The 19,542-nt window shown below is 37.5% G+C and overlaps 1 protein-coding gene across 4 annotated transcripts in view; it reads left to right on the top strand.

Moving 5' to 3' along the window:
- RANBP17 (RAN binding protein 17) overlaps nucleotides 1–19,542 on the top strand; it is a 163,082-nt gene that overhangs the window by 77,715 nt on the left and 65,825 nt on the right. For all 4 annotated transcript variants that reach the window (XM_064458903.1, XM_064458904.1, XM_064458906.1 and 1 more), the window contains 2 exons: nucleotides 6,608–6,681; nucleotides 16,914–16,987. In XM_064458903.1, coding sequence (XP_064314973.1) covers nucleotides 6,608–6,681; nucleotides 16,914–16,987 — 148 coding nt within the window. The remainder of the gene's footprint in view (nucleotides 1–6,607; nucleotides 6,682–16,913; nucleotides 16,988–19,542) is intronic.

Raw genomic sequence — 19,542 nt, 5'->3', positions numbered from 1 at the left:
AACTGCCTCCATTAGCCATAAGGTTTGTTTCTTTATTTTAGTAGATGGCCTAGACTGTAAATATTAGAGGATCTAAAATAAATCAACATATTATCCTAAGGATACAAAACGTAAGAGCTATTTGTGGTTAGGAACCTTTGACAGATAGTTTGGATGAGGCAGATGATTGCCCGCCTCTCGTATCTGGCTTCCATTGCTGTGCCTGCAGGCAGTTTAGTGTTATAGTTGTATATTGATGTCAGGGTTACTACTGAGTGGCTAGCAATGACAGATGTCTATAATTACAGGCAATGCTTCCAGTATTTCAGAAGAGCCAGCCTATGTTGAACAATTATCTTATTTCTGGCTTGCCAAAGAGAGTTGTTCAAATTGCTAGTATTAGCTGTGGTGGCTGTAACACCTCTCCTTATGCCGTGGGATAAATGTGCAAAAGCACTCTCATGTACAACCCTGGTGCAAAACCTTTCTAAAATATGTGATATCGCTAAATTTCATATGCTTAAGGCTTCATCCTGAGAGATGCGGAACACCTGCATTGTACTGTTAGTCAGTACAATGGAATAGTTTTTGATATAGAAATTTCAGAACTATGATAAGTAGCTATGATTTTTATTATTTGCTTTTAAGTGCCAAACTAATGTTGATGCTTTTGCATTGAGGTTTGTTGCCCATAAATGTGCTGAATGGTCCACTCATTTAGATACAACTAAGCAACTCAGTAACATTAAGCTGGACACTTTTAATAGTTACAGGGGCAAGTAAGAGTGTTGATTACTGCTACTGAAGAACCTGTAATACTTTATCTTTTGGAGTTTTCTGACTGGCAGAAATCTACTCTTGTAATCTGTATAAAATTTATTTGTTTCAATCATCAGAGGATTTTAAAGCAACATTTTGGCTTCTTGTTAAGCAAATACCTGACTGCATACATGGTTTGAATCTCTGCAGTGCAGTGTATAGCTCTGATGGAAAGTGCAGGCCAGCACTGTGCTTCAAAAACTAAAAATCTTCCAGATGATGTTCAAAAAGTAATAGCTGTTAGTAGTATTTCTCAGTTTTCACTATAATATTTGTACTTTAAGCCCTAGAGGGGAACAAAAGATACAGTGGAATTTAAAAAAATCTCTAACGGTGCTTAACAAAAATGAAAATCTAAAGACATTTAAAGCTAAGCACCTTTTTAACAAATGGCTAACTGAAGATGTAGCACATAAACCAATTTATTATTTTTTCTTCAGAGAATGCTTCTCATGCCACATCAGCAGTTAGTTCAAAGTAGGTCTCCCATAGTAAGTTCACCAGAATTGTACATCCATCTTTCAAGATTTTCAGAAAACAGGAATTAAGAAAGGAAGAGATAAATATATTAGTAAATAAAAGCTGAGCGAAAGCAATTGAAATAGGGATCACTTTCCATTTAAGAAAAGGTTTATTGCTGGCATCTCATGGGCACTCTGTGGAGCAAGAGGTGGGGAGTTAATCATGCCCGCACCCCAGACTCCTGTGAATTCCCTTGCTGTGGAGCTAAGAGGGAAGGGACTGGGGAAGAGGGCTTGGAAACCGGCCTTTGTGGGAAACTGTTAATACCTCTTGCTACCTGAACTTGTGGTGACAGAGTATTTCAACAGACTAGGAAGGAAATAACGACTCTGAGCCACACAGCAGATTTACCCTTTCCCCTACAATGTTATGCTTTGTTGTTATAGCAATAGCCTAATTTTAAAATGTTATTTTATAGTAAGTCTCTTTCAATTGAGGAATAGCTTTATGCAGGATTTTAATTAAGCTAGGTTTATAGGTAACAGTAGATAGTATATGATTTATATAATCGGTGTAGTTCCTCTGGTTGCTTACAAACACATGTAGCAGTGAATTGGGGAGCAGCCTGCTTTTTATGTAGCACAAAGCCTAACATAATCTTCAGAGATCCTGTCTGAAACAGAGGCAATTTCTTATGGCCTGCTTTGGAACTTTTTTTCATTTAGGGACCTAACTATAAAACAACAGATTAGCCCATTCTCTTGGTTTAGACTGAGATAAGGGTGCTTTGAGATCTTACCTTTTTAAGACAGCTGGTCAGAAATGAGTTTTTATGAGTGACCAAGTTTTTTTCCTCTGTTAGGGAGAGGATAGAGAAGCCAAAGCTTTTTTTAAGCCCTTAGTTTGGTCAGAAGGCAAAGATGAACAGTCTGGCGCCCTGATATACTAATTAGGGGATCCAGTTCAGATTTTCAGAATTTGTCTGTGGGATTTGGAAGTTAGGTTTCCGCTGTGTTGTAGTGGAGCTTTTAAGTGCTGAAAATCTCAAATACCTGATTTTGATTTAAAAAGCAGTAGAAATTACTAAATGTGTTGTGGTACTTGACACTGAGAAATAAATTTGTGATTAGTGTGGAGTTTTAGTGGGTGATACACAGGGGCATTAGTCAGAGAGGTGGGATGGCAGCTTCAGAAACTTGCTGTAGTCTCCCTTGCATTGCGTGAATTCCCAAACAGACAGTGGGGAAGTAGGTGCTCTCCTCGACCTCCCCCGTGTGCTCCAGCCCAGCTACTCCAGGCTGGGTTGTAGCAGCTGTCCTCACTCAGCTTCTGTCAGGTTGGGGTAAATACGGTTAAGGTCTGGTTTTGCCCTCAATGTTCATGACAAAATACTTTAATGTTGCAGTAATAGTTCTCTGCAGCAAGGCCTGGAGAGCTTCAAGGAAGTTATAATATCTTAAGCATTTACGCTGTGCCTACGGGTAATAACTTTACTGTAATTTTCTGAAGATTCATTATCCAAAATCCTAATTCATTATAATAGCTCTTATGAAACATATAGAAAGCAACATTTTCTTGTGTTTTCTTATTTGCACAGTGTGAGAGATTCATTGCTCTGTTTTAATTTGTTTCATGGGGTGCGTTTGAGTACATTCCATACAGTGCTGTTATTGAATTTCTGTGACTGTCATTATATAGCCATACAACCTTTAGGAACTCATATTCTGAGCTTCCCAGTTCTGTAATCTGCTTCACATTTAAGAATTGACATAATTAGCTTCTTCAAAGTTATAATGATAGTACCAAAAAGAGAACACCTCAGAAGACAAAGCCAAGTTAAACATATCTAGGGCCAAAGAGTAGAGGAGTCAGAGAAATAAGTTTTAGTGTGATTACTGTATTTTATTTCTCTGTTTTCTTGCACTGTATTTACATACAAGTACTTTCCTTTATGAAACATTGCTTCCACAATTTTATTTTCTCATCCTTTTGAAATGCAGCAGGTACAGTTCAAGTAGTTGCGATGTATATGCCTACATAATTTGAACCACTGATAAATCTGCTAGGTCATAAAGAATTCCCTGGCACCAGAGCTTGTGAACCTGCTGTCTTCCTTAAACATCCTGATTCCACTGAGGTGATTTAATGGTACTAATGGGGCAAAAGAAAAGAATCTCTGGATCCCTTGCATTCACACTTGCTTTAACGTGTTTGAAATTGTTATTGATTATTGTTGAAGGTGTTTTGCTAGTCTCTTCTTTCTCTTCACTGTCATGACCATTGCTGTCACCTTTGAATACAGCAACACCACGTGGGTATTGGTTGTGATGGCAGTATAAGCCCGAGTTTGATTTAAGGACCTCGAGTATGTACTTGTACCTCTGAAGCTCATCAAACATTGTAGCCTAATGTTATCTCTTCTGCAGATTTTTTACCTACATTCATAACTGTTGTAAGGATGAGATCGTGATGATGGGATATTTTCCTGTTAAGCTTACATTTTTGGTAACATCATGGTGTGATTGTGTAGCGCCGCGTGTTGATGCAGGATTTGTTTTGGAAGTTATGAAACCTGCAGTTGTAAGGATTTGGGAATGATTTTGTGAAGGTTTTCCGGAAGTCTTAAAGTGGTTGTTTCCTACTGGACGGTAATTATCCTGCTCCTTACTTGAAGTGTCTGGAGGGAACTAAAAACATAAGCCTTGGGTTTTTTTCCTGCTGGAAGAAGGAAGAGGAGGTCTTAAATGGAGGAAGCCCAGTAGGTGTATGGCTCTGAGGTCCCGGAGGCCCCCCCAAGGCCCTGGGCTGCCTTTACCTTCATGGCTCTGTGATGGGAACGAAGCTGAAGATGAGATCATTTCCACATGCAATTCCACATCCTTTTATGACCCCTTTCAACAGTGTTTTTCTCCGCCTTTTGAATATGTAGCACGGTCTTTGTTGTTGAAGTGTTTTTTATTATTATACGTCCAAAATGCTTTATCATTAATTTTTTATAGTACTTAAAAGTCTAAGGGCGTTTCATTGTTGTGGTTAAGGGTTGTTTGCTTTTCTATTTTTACGTGCTAAGAGTGTGTGTTGGTTTTGAAAATGGTTTTGAAGAAGGTGTTTAAAATATCACATTTATTTTAGCTTACAATTTGTCACATTACCAAACGGGTAGTAGTTTTTATTACAAGCACTGTATTCATGCTGACTTGAAATGACCCTGTCACATGTGAAAACAAATCAGATTGTTGCTGTTAATGAGCTTTTCAATTTACTATTCAGTGGATCAGATAAGTGGATTTAAGAGGTAATGATCCTGCTTAGCACTCAAGCTTGGCTGTCAGATCCTAGTAGTTGTGGGAAATCCCCAGGGACAAAAGCGTTGACACAGTTCTTGATGGGATAATGGGAATCAAAGCTAATGGATGATAAAAGGAGTAGTAAGAGTTACAACGATAATTGTGGATTAAAGCACTGCTCTTTGTCAACACTGACTGCTGTTTTAGTATTTTATTTGTTAAACTCTGATGTGGGGAGAGCCTAGTTTGACAACAGAGCACAATGCTACTAGACATGCACTCGCTCACACTCCCTTCCTCCAACTGGTTTTCCGTGGCAGAGAGATCTTAACATAAATGTGTGTGTGCTGAGATGTTTACATTCCTCGCTATCTCTTTTTCTCTTTTCCTCCTGTCAAATACAGAAATTCTTAAACTTTGCTCAAATTGCAGCTTCTACAGAATTTTAGCAGTGCACTATTTAGAGAGATTACTTTTCAAATTAGAAGACTTTTTTTTTGTATTGGACTATATTGTTGCTATGTGTAATTACTCTAAATGATAACATCACATTTACAGTGTGAACATAATATTTTGCAATGTTTGAAGAATTGTTTATTACAATTCTTTTCATATCTAGATTGAGCTTTCACTATCAATTTTGTCACAATAAATTATATTCATACACTTAAAGTATAAGTTAGCTTACAAGTTCAGTTATCTTTGGTCTTGGTGCAATTTCTGGTTAGAGCTGCAAGTTTATCTCTTCATGCCTTTATTATGCTTGGATTGAAAACTAAAGACTTTGGGACATGAAAATACCATTTTTATTGTATTATTTATTATTCATAGTATTATGATTGACTTCCTCAGAGGTAGAATACTGCTGGTTTGGCTTTTAAGTAAAGTAATGGGATTACATCACTAGCAGAAAGGAAATTGGTACAAACAAGTTTAGGTACAGTAACAGAAGTATTGAATTAGCTAAAGTCCATTGGTATTTGTGTGGAATATATAATGTCAGCAAACAAAATTGACAGCTAGATGGCACCAGGCTTTCACCGCTGGGTAACTGGAGCTGCGAGTGCTGGGCTTGGTGCTCTCATTTCAGACCTTAGTGATACTTGACATGATCACATCAAATAGAAGAATTATGTATAACCCATAATATTTGCTTTACTATCACTAAAGGTTAGAATGACTGAAATAAAATGTACTGACTGGTAGATCTGCATTTAGCCCAGTCGTAAGCAAGTAGCAGTTACTTGAGCTCAGGGTAAAGTGAGTTGTCAGAGGATTGTAGAGAAATACTGCAGTTCATGTCTCCCCTCTGTTTCTGAAGTTGATTTAACCCAGCTAAATGTTTTTATACAAACTAAATGTTCAGCTACTAAAACTACAGAAGTATTTTATGAAGATTACACAGTAAGGAAAAAATGTACTTGATGTGTCTTGTGTGTTCATTACTGCATCATAACAGTAGTTTGATCTGATAGGTAGGGTCCTGGGACAACGTGGCTGGTAATATATGTCTTGGATCTGAAATTAAGGGAAAAAATATACAACTATACGTTACTTCGTTGCCAAAGCCTTTGTTCTCACTTTGAGAACACAAAAATGAATGTCTAAAGAGTACCTAATCTACCAGATTTTATGCCTGGCAGTGCAAGAACTTGCAAATGCAAGCTGAAGGACAGTGTTGAATCACATCCCACTGAGGACAGAGACCAACAGAATAATGTTTTCTCCATCCCTTTGCAATTTTTTATTAAAAAACAGGCTTTCTGAATAGAGACTGTATTGTTAGGTAAACAACAAAATTAATGTGGAAAATTTACATCGCCTTTGTGGGAATAAATGTATACAAGGCAAGTAAAAAACCTCTCCATCCCAAATTTACAAAACACTATCAGAGAATGTATAAGCCACCTCTTAAAAATGCTTCAGCTAGGCTGGATAGAGAGGCATTTGTGCTTGTACTTTTGTCCTGCAAAATCAAAATAGGGAAGTTTTAGAAAAAATGAAAATGTTGGTACTTATAAATATCTATAATATGTTACTGTTGAAATGTTTATTTCCAGGTATATGCCCGAATGTCAGAAGTCTTAGGAATAAAAGACGACAACCATGTTCTGGAAACATTTATGACAAAAATGTGAGTTTGTGCTTGGGTTCTGTTCTGTTTGTATTTTGTTTTGTCTTTAACATTTACATTAAATCCAAGTTTTATTTTGTCGTTAAGTTTGCTCTTTGCTAGAAAAATGTCTTTGGTACATTTTAAATATTTGAAGTACGGGATAACCATTTTCAGAAGCACCCATATTTTATTTTCTGAAGGTACTGCAGGCCCTTAAATAAACACATGCAGCTGGATATGTCCTCCACAGTGCCTGCATCACCTCTGGATGGCTTATGGGAGAATAGAGCTGAGTCTTCATAGACTCATGTACAGTGACAGCCTGGCATAAACAGTCCCCATCCTTCCCCACTTCTCTTTCCTGGCACCCTCAGATGTCAGTGGAATTGCCTGCAAAGCTTCATGGTAACTTACAGTGGGGAACTGACCAAGTTAAACAGATTCACGGAGGAGGATTTTTAAGACCTCATACTGAAGGAGACAAAGGGCATTATTATCAGCTGTCTGCCCATTTGGCAGAATAAGATGGTCTGTTATTCTGGCAGATAAGTGTTGCAATGCTGCTCTTAAAAATAATCCTAGAAAATTACTCTGGACAAACTACCTTTTTCTCATGCCTCTGCCACAGCCACTTTCCTTGGGTGCCAGCAAAACTAGCAGGATTTTGTCTTTTATTACTTATCCTTCATGAGATTTGATAGTTTCTCCTGACTCAAAAGAGTTTCATCTAAAATCAGTTTTGCTCTTGAAGCAAAACAAAATGGTCCCTCAGAAAAATTGTGAATATCCACTGAAAAAAATCTGGGAGTCCCCAGGAGACAATGAGTTCTGTGTGTGCCTGGAGAAAAAGAAGCAAGTAACTTACCTCACTATTCTACAGTGAAGAAGATGCTGCATCCTGTCATTTACTTCATGTCTTCTAAATCTGACTTATAAGACCTGCAAATACTTTCAGTAGACTTTGACCTACTGGAGAAATATCTCTACTGATGTTGCCAAGTTAGCCATGACCGTTCGGACAGTATTAAACATGGATTGTCTTTTGCTACCATGACTACCAACCTTGAGAAATAGTAGCAATTAAGACAAAGTAATTTTCTAATATGACTTAACTTTTCTGTAAAAAACAAGGCATAAATGCTTATAAAAGTGTTATATCTTGCCTTAGGGTAACAGTAGTACCTATCAAACCTTGATATTTATCTGGAGTATGCTTTAAAGACAGGTAAATTGAGGGTGGTGAATGGAAGAATATTGATGGATACTTACTGTACAGTTTCTGGAACACATGACAGTCCATGTTGTGGTACTAGACAGCTAGACTTTATTTTGTTGTTTCAAACTACAGTGAAACGTGAATGACTGAGGAAAAAGGGGGGAAGAGGATGGTTGTTTAGAGACCAGATGCATCAGTTTCCTTCTCTCTTTCTACTTGTCACTGTCATTGAGGTGAAATCTCTGTTGCCTTTGCCAATTGAGCAAATAATGGTATATCATTTAACAAGTTGTATGGTAAGTACTACATGTGTTTAGATTGGGTAGGGCTATATTTGCACAAGTACTGTAAATTCAGAAAAAAACCCATAGGGTTTTAATGTTACATGGGAGATTTAAAAAGAAAACTATGTACATAAGCAAAAATCAGTGCTGCTTTTTAGATTACACACTGTGTTTTTTTCCTCTTTCCTCATGGCTTATGGTATTTTCGTAAAAACTTTAATTGTTCATTGATTAGATTGAAGATCAGTTTCATTTTACAGAATGGATGTTTCAGCTTGAAATGGACAATTCAGTCAGTGGCTTTAAGAGTTAGCTGTGAAACTGCTGTATAAACACATTCGTGTTTGTGTCAATTGAAATAAACTAGCTTCTTCCCAGTGAGAGCATGCCAATTGGAAAATCTGGGTGTGAAATCGAAACATACTGATATATGATCCGAAACCTAGGGTCTGATGGGGCAGTCCAGTCTGGCAGTGTTTCTGGTGCTCTGGTTACTGAAAACAATCTTAGCACATTCGTAACAGCAGTGGACAGGATACAGGGCTGTGAGACCATTTGCCTTTTCCTCTTGTGGATGTAGTCAGTATTTTTAACAACGCTGTTATTTTAGAAAGCCACTAGTCTACTGCTCATCTTACCCTGCCGATCCATTTTTTTCTTTAAGTAGGTGAAATTTGTCATATAGTGTTCCTTAACATTAGCTTAAAAGCAAACACTAGGGAATTTTTAGTGTGCATTTGCTTGTTAAAGTGGTGGTATTCTCATATAGTAACTGCACAACAGTGTCTGAGACTGTATAGTTTCTGTTTTGTTAATGCTGAGCATTATGTGAAAAAATATTGTTGCCTGGTTAATGGCAACCGGTTTTTCAAATCAGAAAGTGTTGGAGAAACTACCTTATCGCAATCTGCCATTAGCACAAAGGGATGATTAAAAGGCAATGTCAGGTTACTTCTTTCTACTTTGCCATTAAAGGATCCAATGAAGGATGCATGCAGGAAGCATTTTATACTTGGTGTGATGAGTAAACATAGCAATTAAATTGCTAATCAAGCAAATTATAATCTACCAGGACAGAGAACTCCTTGAGCAAGTCCAGCGGAGAGCTACCAAGATGATCATGGGGCTGGAGCATCTCCCTTATGAGGAAAGGCTGAGAGACTTGCATTTGTTCAGCCTGGAGAAGAGAAGACTGCTGGGGTGGGGGGGAATTTCATCAATACCTATAAATATCTAAAGGGTGGGTGTCAGGACGATGGGGCTAGGCTCTCTTCAGTGGTGCCCAATGACAGGAGAAGGGGCAATGAGCACAAGTTGGAACACAGGAAGTTCCACCTGAATGTGAGGAAAAACTTCTTTCCTGTGAGGGTGACAGAGCAGTGGCACAGGCTGCCCAGGGAGGCTGTGGAGTCTCCTTCCCTGGAGACATTCAAAACGCGCCTGGATGCGTTCTTGTGCCCCCTGCTCTGGGTGTACTTGCTCAAGCAGGGGGGTTGGACAAAATGATCTCCAGAGGTCCCTTCCAACCCCTACCATTCTGTGATTCTGTGATTAATTAGTCTTCTGTTCTGCTGTTGGAGACTTAACCTCTTTTTGTGATAACTTACTGGTTGACACAGGGTGTTCTGGTTTCCTGAAGTCCGATGTGAGTGCAGTAATGTTTAGATGGATAAATGGCATTTTTCTTTGATTTCTTAAGATTTTGAACACATTTTCTATTGAGCTGTGCTTTTCCAGATCTCTGTTTTCAGTAGTTCACTTCCATGTATGTGGCTTTAATCTGTTCTTTTGAATTCATTAGTAGCAGCTTTGCAGTAGAGGGTTGGTGAGAAACTCACTGAGTTCTTTCATTGACAGAAAACAATCTGAAATACCCATGTCATAGCTACTAGTAGCTGCAGTAGTCACTGTTCACTTTATGGATTAAGGGCTGTATGAAATAGATATTCTTCAAAGTACAAAAATGTTTTGAGATTGTCAATGTAATAGGTGTCCTTTAGACCTTCTGACTGTGGTTTAAAGTACTACTGTCACATCAGATCCTAGACCTTTTATCACCTTTTCATTGGAAGCTAATGAATGTGCCTTTTACTGAATTCCTGTTAAATCATTTCTGAAGGGATGGAGTTTTATGTAGTCAGAATATCCATTAATGGCTGTGTTTTCATCACAGTCTTACCAGAAATTTTATAGGATAGTTCTTTTACCACCCACTGTCTTTGCTTGCTTTGACCATCACCTTATAGGGTGTGTATGTGTGGAAGGGGAAAGGCGAACTGAAAAATACCTAATCTCATATTAATTTTTTGTAATATGCAAGGCATCTTAAATCTTCTCAGTCCTGTTCAGCATCATAGCAACAGTAGAGTAGGTTCAAGGGAGGGATAAGCTGGGAGGAGTTACATGATTGTGATGACAGACAAGAGGGAGCAATGGGATTTTGAAGGAGCTACTGTGGTTGCAGGGGATGACAAGATTCTGGAGGATTATGACTTAAGGTCCCAGCCTGTCTCCTTAGACTTTCTTCTTCTTAGCCTGTTGCCTTGAGGCATTGGTTTTCAAAGGCACAGACTATTCCTCCATCTCTCCGGAGTTCTCTACCTTTGTTGTTCCTACTTCCTCCCAAAGCAGCCCTGTCACATGTTCTTATGCCTATTGTCCTACTGGTAAGTGGATCAAGGCCAGGACTCTTCAAGCAAAGAATGAGGCACTGTACCCAAAACCAATAGTAGTCCTCTGCTTCCACTGGTCATCCCTTTTAGCAGCAGCTACCTTCCTGCCTTGGTCCTTCCCTGTATATGTAGGAGGCGAGAAAACATCTAGACTGGAGTAGTTTTAGTCCCATCTGCTCCTTGAGCCTGTCCTGGGCATTTGGCCAAAAGGGTCTTGTATTTATTTTGGCTGCAAGCAACTTTCCTTTTCTTCACATTTTATGAGTCTCTTCTGTTCCTTTCAATTACTATCAAATTCATGTGGAAGTGGTTTATCATGAGGTAGATTCACAAAATATTTGCCCAAATATTTAGTATTTTGGTCATGATAAAATAATTGAAACATGAATGAAAGATGCATATTCAAACATTGCTGTTTGATTTTTTTGGTCTTTTGTTTTGTTTTTTTTTTTTCCCCTGCTGTAATTATTTCACTATGGTGGATGCACATATACATGCATATATAGAGAGATGTTTTCCATGTGACAGAGTTAAAGTAATACATAAATATAAAAATCTGGATCTCTGAATATTTTTCTGTACAGTTGTTCTGGTATGACTCCATGAATCATAGCAAACTAAAACCTGGCACTTTTATTCACGACATAATGTGCATTTTTTAACTATTCACCTTTGTCCAGCTCTAATGAAAAGTATATATCCAATCACTGTCATTGAGCCACAGAGAGCTTTCATAGTAAATTCTGATAATCTACAAGAAAGAATTAAAACATGTCTATACAGAGCTTTTTTTCCCAACAAATTGGTATCTTTGTTATTACTGAAAATTAAGTACCACTTAAGGAAGAGATTTTCAAAGTCTCTTTAGGGGTTTGGGATGTACATTTTTCTTGCACTTTAATGGAAATTGGATAGCAGACACCTTAAGCAACTCTGAAAGTTTTGTTTAAAATGTATGGGTTGTTTAACTTCATGATTTCTATAATGCAAGTATATTTGCAATATTCTTTACTTGAGACCAAGACTATTCCTAAATTTACATGGTTTACAACCAAACAAACCACCACACCCAAACTTGCTGATTTGCAGCAGTTGTCATCTCTTCTGGCTAGTAGCAACTTAACTTTTGCAGCTGCTTCTTTGTCGTATTACCAAATCTTCTGTACATGTGAGGTACAATAACCTACGTATGTACAGGTAGTATGGCATTCCTGGGATTCCTCAGCTTTATTGTGGTAACGTACCTGCCCATTACATTTCAGAGAAGAGGTTCAAGGCTTCCTGGAAGGAGGATGGATGAATTGTTTGGGCACTTACAAATGACCTGTAAGCAATATTTGAGCACCTTGGCATGCAATGGTAAACGGAGAAGGTACTCACCATCCCTGTGACCAAATGGATTTTCTCTCTTTGTACAGTATGTACTCATTCTTCAGCACTCCCTTTTCTGTGCTGACTACGCTTTCTTTTTGCTTTTCTGCCTTGCATCCCTGATTCTGCTTCCTCCTCTGAAATCTTCTTTTTTAAATTGCACCACATGTTTTTCAGTTCTCTCTTCTAAGCTGGGCATTCCACTCCTATGTTCCAGCAGTATCACTTCCCATCCACCACTGCCATAAGAACTGCTACATCCTGTATGAAGAGCTGTCCTGTGCTGTGCACCACATGAAACTTCTAAGAGCAGCATGATACAGTCCATGTGTCTGAAAAGGTCTTTCTTTCTCCAAATTTTAAACTGAGGACAGGACAGGAAATTAAGGACAGTAGAATGGGGTTTTTTTTTGGGGGGGGGGGGGAAGTCATGAAATGGATTTAAGAGGCTGGAAATTGATATCTTTGCCTTGATTCTTTCCCTGCCCAAATATCATCACAACTTGATATATGCAGAGTATTTTGATTCTTCTGTTGATGTGTTAACCCTTCTCCCAGAGAGATGTAGATTGGAGTATCTTCTAATCATTGTAATATAATTGGAGTATATAACCATATACCTTCCCCTTCTAGCTTTCAGGTTAAAAATAAAAGCCTCTGAAAATAATACTTCTAAGTCACTGTATTAAGGGAAGGGATATTTGCTGTGCTGATGGAACTGCATTAGTAAGCAGTCATGGTGACAGACAGTCTCATAGCAAGCTAGATGGTTCAGAGGTTGGAAAGCTGGCAAGCTTTCTTGTTGCAGCTTTTAGAAGCTAAGGTTTTATTCTTTTCTTCTTAGAATCATAGAATCATTAAGGTTGGAAAAGACCTCTAGGATCATCAAGTCCAACTGTCAACCCAATACCACCATGTCTCCGAAACCATGCCCTGAATCACCATATCTACACTTTTTTTTTTTAACACCTCCAGGGATGGTGACTCTACCACCTCCCTGGGCAGCCTGATCCAATGCCTGACCACTCTTTCAGTGAAGAAATTCTTCCTAATATCCAACATAAATCTCCCCTGACACAGCTTGAAGCCATTTCCTCTCATTCTATCACTAATAACTTGGGAGAAGAAACCAACACCCACCTCACCACAACCTCCTTTCAGGTAGTTGTAGAGAGCAATAAGGTCTCCCCTCAGCCTCTTCTCCAGACTAAACGATCCCAGTTCCCTCAACCTCTCCTCATAAGACTTGTTCTCCAAACCCTTCACCAGCTTTGTTGCCTTTCTCTGGACATGCTGCAGCACCTCAATGTCCCTCTTATAGTGAGGGCCCCAAAACTGAACACAGTAATGAAGGTGCAGCCTCACCAGTGGCGAGTACAGGGCCACGATCATTTCCCTACTCCTGTTGGCCAAACTATTCCTGATACAAGCCAGGATGCTGTTGGCCTTCTTGGCCACCTGGGCACACTGCTGGCTCATGTTCATCCAGCTGTCAGCCAGCACCCCCAGGTCCTTCTCTGCCAGGCAAGAAGGCAAACTCTTACTAAAGCCAAACTAAAAGCCAATATTTGAAAGTGTACTGGATTCTTAATACTGTTTCATTTAATCTTTTTATATTCTCATAGCTTTTCAGCATGGATCAGTGTTACTGTTGCTCTTTTTGGGTTTTTTTGGGGTGTGTGTGTGTTCAGTATTTTGATACCCGTATTGTTACCAAAATTGGAAATATTGCGTCATTTTTTATTTCCATTTTTTTTGTACTTGCCTTTAAAATGTGTTCAGTGCTCATCTACCATAGATGTTTTGGTGAATTTGGCATTGGTGTAGCTTATGATGAAGCTCTTATTTTCCATGACTCATCTGAAACTTTATGATTGGTTCCTTTGAGTCTGTTTCATTTAGTTCATGTTTTAAATCAATAAGCTACTTGAGAGAGAGAAAGAGGCAAGGACACTAACACTTGGATTTAAGTGCTGTCTTGCTGTGATTTCTCAAAGAGCTGTAAATTTTTCTCCTCTCTCATTCCTTGGCTTCTCTTCCTTACATAGTGGAAAACTGCTTTTTATATTATGAGGTCCCTCTCTAGATCTTTACAAACTTTCTCAGATACTTATAATGTTTTGTAGATGTTTCTTAAAATATTACATTTTATGTGTCTTTCATCTTGCCTGATATTGATAAGGCAGAAACAGAAATGGGAATTGCTACAATTATAATTGAAATTTTCCAGCCTCTGTTCACTCACAAGTACTTTCTAGCTTTTATATTATTACTCCATCTTTCAGCATCCATATACAGCCATGAACTGAAATAATAGACGTATACAGAAGTATGCTGAATGTTGGATGGAGAGCCTTCCTTATACAGTTTTAATTTTCCCTTCAAGCTGTCACTCTGACTTCTTGTTTTTCTTTAAATGTCTTACATCTGGCTACTGAAGGACAAAGATTTTGCAAAATAACATTTTTATGATTTTGATATTCATGTCAAATCTGGATAGTCCAAATTCATTTTTATTGCTTTGTATGGTATATACTTGTTAAGGATTTAGTGCAACTATAAACATCTCCAGAGCTCCCCATAGTAGGGATAAACTGTGAATTATGGACTTGCTAGAATGGGCTATTTCTTTAAGGCAATCTGAACCTCTGTAGCTCTTCACAGAGATTTTATAAAGTAAATCAATGTTTGTTTGTAAATCTAAATTGAGGAATACTGCTTTGGTAATTGCATTGTTATTTGCCTTTTCCTGAGCAAGTAATACTAAACAGTTAGATGCTTTAAACTGCATTCTTGAGTTTATAACTTCCTGAAAAAGAGATTTAGTTTATGTGGTGTAGTATATTCCCTAGCCTGTGAACATGTAAAAGCAATAATCAGTGCTGATTTTAAGGCATTTAACATCTCTTCTTCAAGTTCTATGTTCCCAAAATTGAAATCCTGTTGCTTCACGGTATAAATACCTGGTACTGATTATACCGCTTAGGCTGTGGTCTTTCATCAATAGATCTGACAGCTTAAAGTCAGAATCATAATGAATATTCTACAGACAAGGAAACTGAGGCATATAAATCTGAAATTATTTATTCTTGATCACCTGGCAGTTTGAGATACACCCTAGCAATTTGATACCATGATCAGGAATAGGTGCAGGGCTTCTGAGCCAGGAAGTCATGCTGCCTTTTTTCTTTGAATGGGCTATGTCTCAAAAGGCTGTGATGACCTGTTCTTATCTCTCCAGATGAACCCAATACCAGAAATTCTGCTGTGAATCTGTCATGCAGCATTATCTCCCTGTCAGGAGGAAGGGGGCATTCAACTTTCTTTTGGGTTTTTGAGCAATTGAGGGTGATGGTGGATGTCCTAGAAGAGTAGGGCACAAAAAAGGCACTTGCCTTCAAAGAAGGAAACTAAGAGGGAGGAACTTGTTATAGGCTCACCAGCCCAACTTGGATTCTCAAAGGAGTACAAGACAAAGTTACCAGTGGTCACTGTGTAATTACGTGATAAATGAATTTGGGATACTTGGGGGAGGGGCGAGTAATTTCTTCTTGGACTCACTGCCTGGAGTTTATAACAGAAACACTAAGTATCAGGCATTTGGACTTCCAGTAAGATTGTTGACACTGGCCTACATGACATTCCAGAAAGCTAGGCAATGACAGACTGCAAGATCAGTGACTCTTAGCTTATTATTGTAACCAGTCATCACTTGAAAAAAAAAATTACATTCCTCCACTTTACTAGCTTCAATTTACCCCTTTCTTCTGAAGGTTAATGCCACCTCTTCACTTCATAATAAATCTAGTAGGTGAACACAACAGATTCCATCCCAAATCACTTAGGTGTCTTTGCACTGACCTGCACACAGTACAGAAGAAGCTGTAGAGGGTCCTCTGTGCTCCATGTGTCATGCTTAACCTATTGGAAGGTAGTAGAGCAAGTCATCATTGCCTGGCATTAGCTGCATGATTTCACTGGAAGGTTAACTGTAAGAGTTTGCTGTCAAAAATGGTAAGTTGTTTTATGTGGTGTTCCCAGAGGATTCATAATAGGTCTGGTATTATTCTATATCATAATGTATGCACTGGTTCATTAATCAGAGTATGCTTCCTAAACGCCTGCGTCTGAGAGGGGTTCCAATTAGGGAAATGCAGTATCCCATGTGTATTTTGGCTTTAGTTAAGTGTTTGGTGTAGGGAAGAGTAAAAATAGGGGTTAGTACAAGAACTAAAAGGTAGACTTTCACTGGGAGTTGGGTATGTCAGTAGCTCTCTGAATTGGCCCTTAGTTTTTCTGTGCCTCATTTCTCCTATGGAAATTTTTCTGAAGAATTTACAGCAATTTGTTTTTATCTTGTGAAGAATTGGGCAGATAAATACTACAGAAGTGAAGTGGCCAGATATTGTGTTGCAAAGTAAGATAGATATAAGTAGGGGTAAGCTTCAGATAATTTATTTCATTATCACAGAGGATGGATTTTTTTTAAATGAATGTATCTGTTACCGTGTTACAAAAACATTTGAATCCCTTGTTCAGGAAAAAGAGATGGCATATTTTCAAAGCAGTTTCTATCTCAAATAGAAAATCCTAAGATGTATCACAGAAATACGTATGTAGGATAATGTGCTACTACTATGAGGTTTTGTAGTGCACTTCTCGAAAGGAGGAAAATGTGTTATCTCACTTTTGTTTTGTTTATTCTAGTGTTACAAATCTTAAATACCGGGGAAGATGTGAGCCTGTGATTTCAAGAACTCTTCAGTTTCTAAATGACCTTTCTGTTGGATATCCTTTTTATTGTATAGGGCATAACATATTGTTGGAAAATAATAAGGTAAAAATTAATATAAGGCTTGTGTTGTTTTGTATGGCAAATTTTTAAACCAGTTAGGTTATTAATATTCATCTTGGTTCATCTTTTTCTGTGCATGGTTTTTAAAAGGTGTGCTCATTTCCACCTACTTCTTATCAACAAAAGAGAAATCATATAGCTAGTTGCTTAGTGTCATCTATCCCATTCCTAATCCTGAAGTCAATACAACTGATGAGTTTAACAATATTGAGAACAGGACTGATTCTGTTAGCAGTTGAGAACAGAACTGTTCTACTTTGAGGATAAGTCAACTAACATACAAAGCATGTACTAGATTTTAAACACAAGCCTCTTCACATGCTTTATTGTTGCCTGATTCTAAGTTCCTCACTGTGTCAGTGTCGCTTTTACTGCTGGTAAAACAGCCGTGACTTTGCATGTGGATTTTTGTCTAGGTTCAAGTATTTTTGTGAAATTCTTACCCAAATGATGGATGCTAACTTGCTATCTGTTGCAAACCTTTCATATCTTGTTCTAATACTCAGTTACTTATTGTAAGTTGGAGAAGAATGTCTGCTGTTTGAATTTTCAGTCAATTGAGCAAGATATAAAAAAAAGTAGTAGCTGGTTTTGATGTGACACAATATGTAAAGGTATACGACAGATAATAAACCACCAGAGCTCATGAAAACATTCAATACTGAAATCCTTTGCTATTTTAAAATAAAAACAACTTTTCAGTAATTTTCTAGAGGAGATTGTTAGACAAGCAGAGGGGAAGGCACCTGGAATATGACAATTGGTATAATTCTATTTCTGCATAGAACTCTAATCATATAAGAAGAATTTTAATATATTTCCGTGGGTTGAAAGATGAGTGTGCGTTTCCACATTCCATAAGTGAATTTAGTTTAATGAAAATCATACAATGTGTACTTCTATATGTTTACTTGAAATACCATTAAGCAGCTAACTTGATATTTTAAATATGCATGTGTTTATGTTCTCATGGCATCACAGAAATAGGACTGGAAAGGACTTGAAAGTGAAACATTGCTAAGGAATTTGACAAAAACAGAAGAAGAGACATTTATTTCACTAATAAGATTTATGGAGAGACTCATGAGCTCTCTCCTCTTTTATACTATGTGCTTATTGCCTCAGTAGGCTTCAAAACACTTTCAAAATAACCAAGAAATTTAACATGGTGCACCTAACTTTAAGTGCTTGCTTATTTATGTATGTATACTTGCTGAGATAATCACTTTCATGTTACTGCTGAAGTCAACAAGCATCCAGCATTTCATATGGTCTTCTGGAGGTTTTCAAAGGCATGTCTTCACATAGTAGCTCTCAGAAATGAAGCTCAGTATAAAGTATTGGTGCAAATAATACTTTTCCAAGCTGAAATGTCTGGATAGTTTTAGTTTTGCAATTACTCAAATTATATTTGCAATAAATGAGTTTCTGCACATGAAATGGATATAATAATACCAGGACCTAGAAAGGATGAAAAAGTAGATATTTAATAAGCTAAGTGCACCTGAAGAAGTTCCTTTGCAGAAACTTGCTAACTGTTGCAAGAGCAGTTTCAGACCCCTGTGCATAGTAAGGATGTAAAGCAGCACTGCCTTCGTAAATATACATCTTAAACAGTAATGTGAAATGTTTAATGGCTAGTAAAAAGAGAGATTAGCCAAAAAATAAATTACAAAAATTTATTCAATTATTTTTCAATGGAAATACTTAAAACAAAAATTCTGATAACAGTAGCTTTTCTGCTTAAAGGGGTGGGGTTGTACAGAGGCAGCTTTAATGCTGGTTCACTCACCATGATGTTGTATTAGTTAAGTTTAAAATTGTGTTCCCTGGCAAACTGTAAAAGATTTCAAAAGTATTAGACACCCACTTTTGTGCTGGAATTTAATATGCAACTTTTTATTGGAAAATAATCGTCCTTGTCTGGCAAAATCCACCATGCAATATTTCTGTTAGTAGGCATAATGCAATAAAGACAGGGAGGGCTATTTATCACTACAAATTTTGAGGATTTCAGGATTCTTTTTATTATTTTAATATATTTCTTTGGTATTAAATCAGAAAAATGATAAATTACACCTGTCGAGGCTGTTTTTCCTTTTTCCCAGAAAATGATGTACAACCCAATTTCACTGGTCATTTTGGCTTTTAAAGATATGTATTTTTTTCCTATAAAAAACTCTACCAATAGTTTTTTTTAATAATAATACTGAAGTACTTTTTATTTCAAACATATGAAGTAGTTTATAACTACTTCCTGGCATTGCAAACTTTGGCCTTTTCACATTACATTAGGGTTTTTTTAAAAGGCATTAAGTACATATTGCTTTGAAAGAGTGTATTGTTAAGAAGCTGGATCCAGTGGATCAATTTTCAGTATTGGATATAGATTAAATTGTGGCTAGCCTGAAAGGTTAAAATAATAATTTATTTAATTTCAGTACTTTCCTGTATGTCAGTCAGCTTCTACACAGTCTTATA

The sequence above is a fragment of the Phalacrocorax carbo genome, chromosome 8, assembly GCF_963921805.1.
Source record: "Phalacrocorax carbo chromosome 8, bPhaCar2.1, whole genome shotgun sequence".
Taxonomy (NCBI): Eukaryota; Metazoa; Chordata; class Aves; order Suliformes; family Phalacrocoracidae; genus Phalacrocorax; species Phalacrocorax carbo.
Note: the sequence above shows the minus strand (reverse complement) of the source record. Positions and strands in the feature narration are given on the sequence as shown.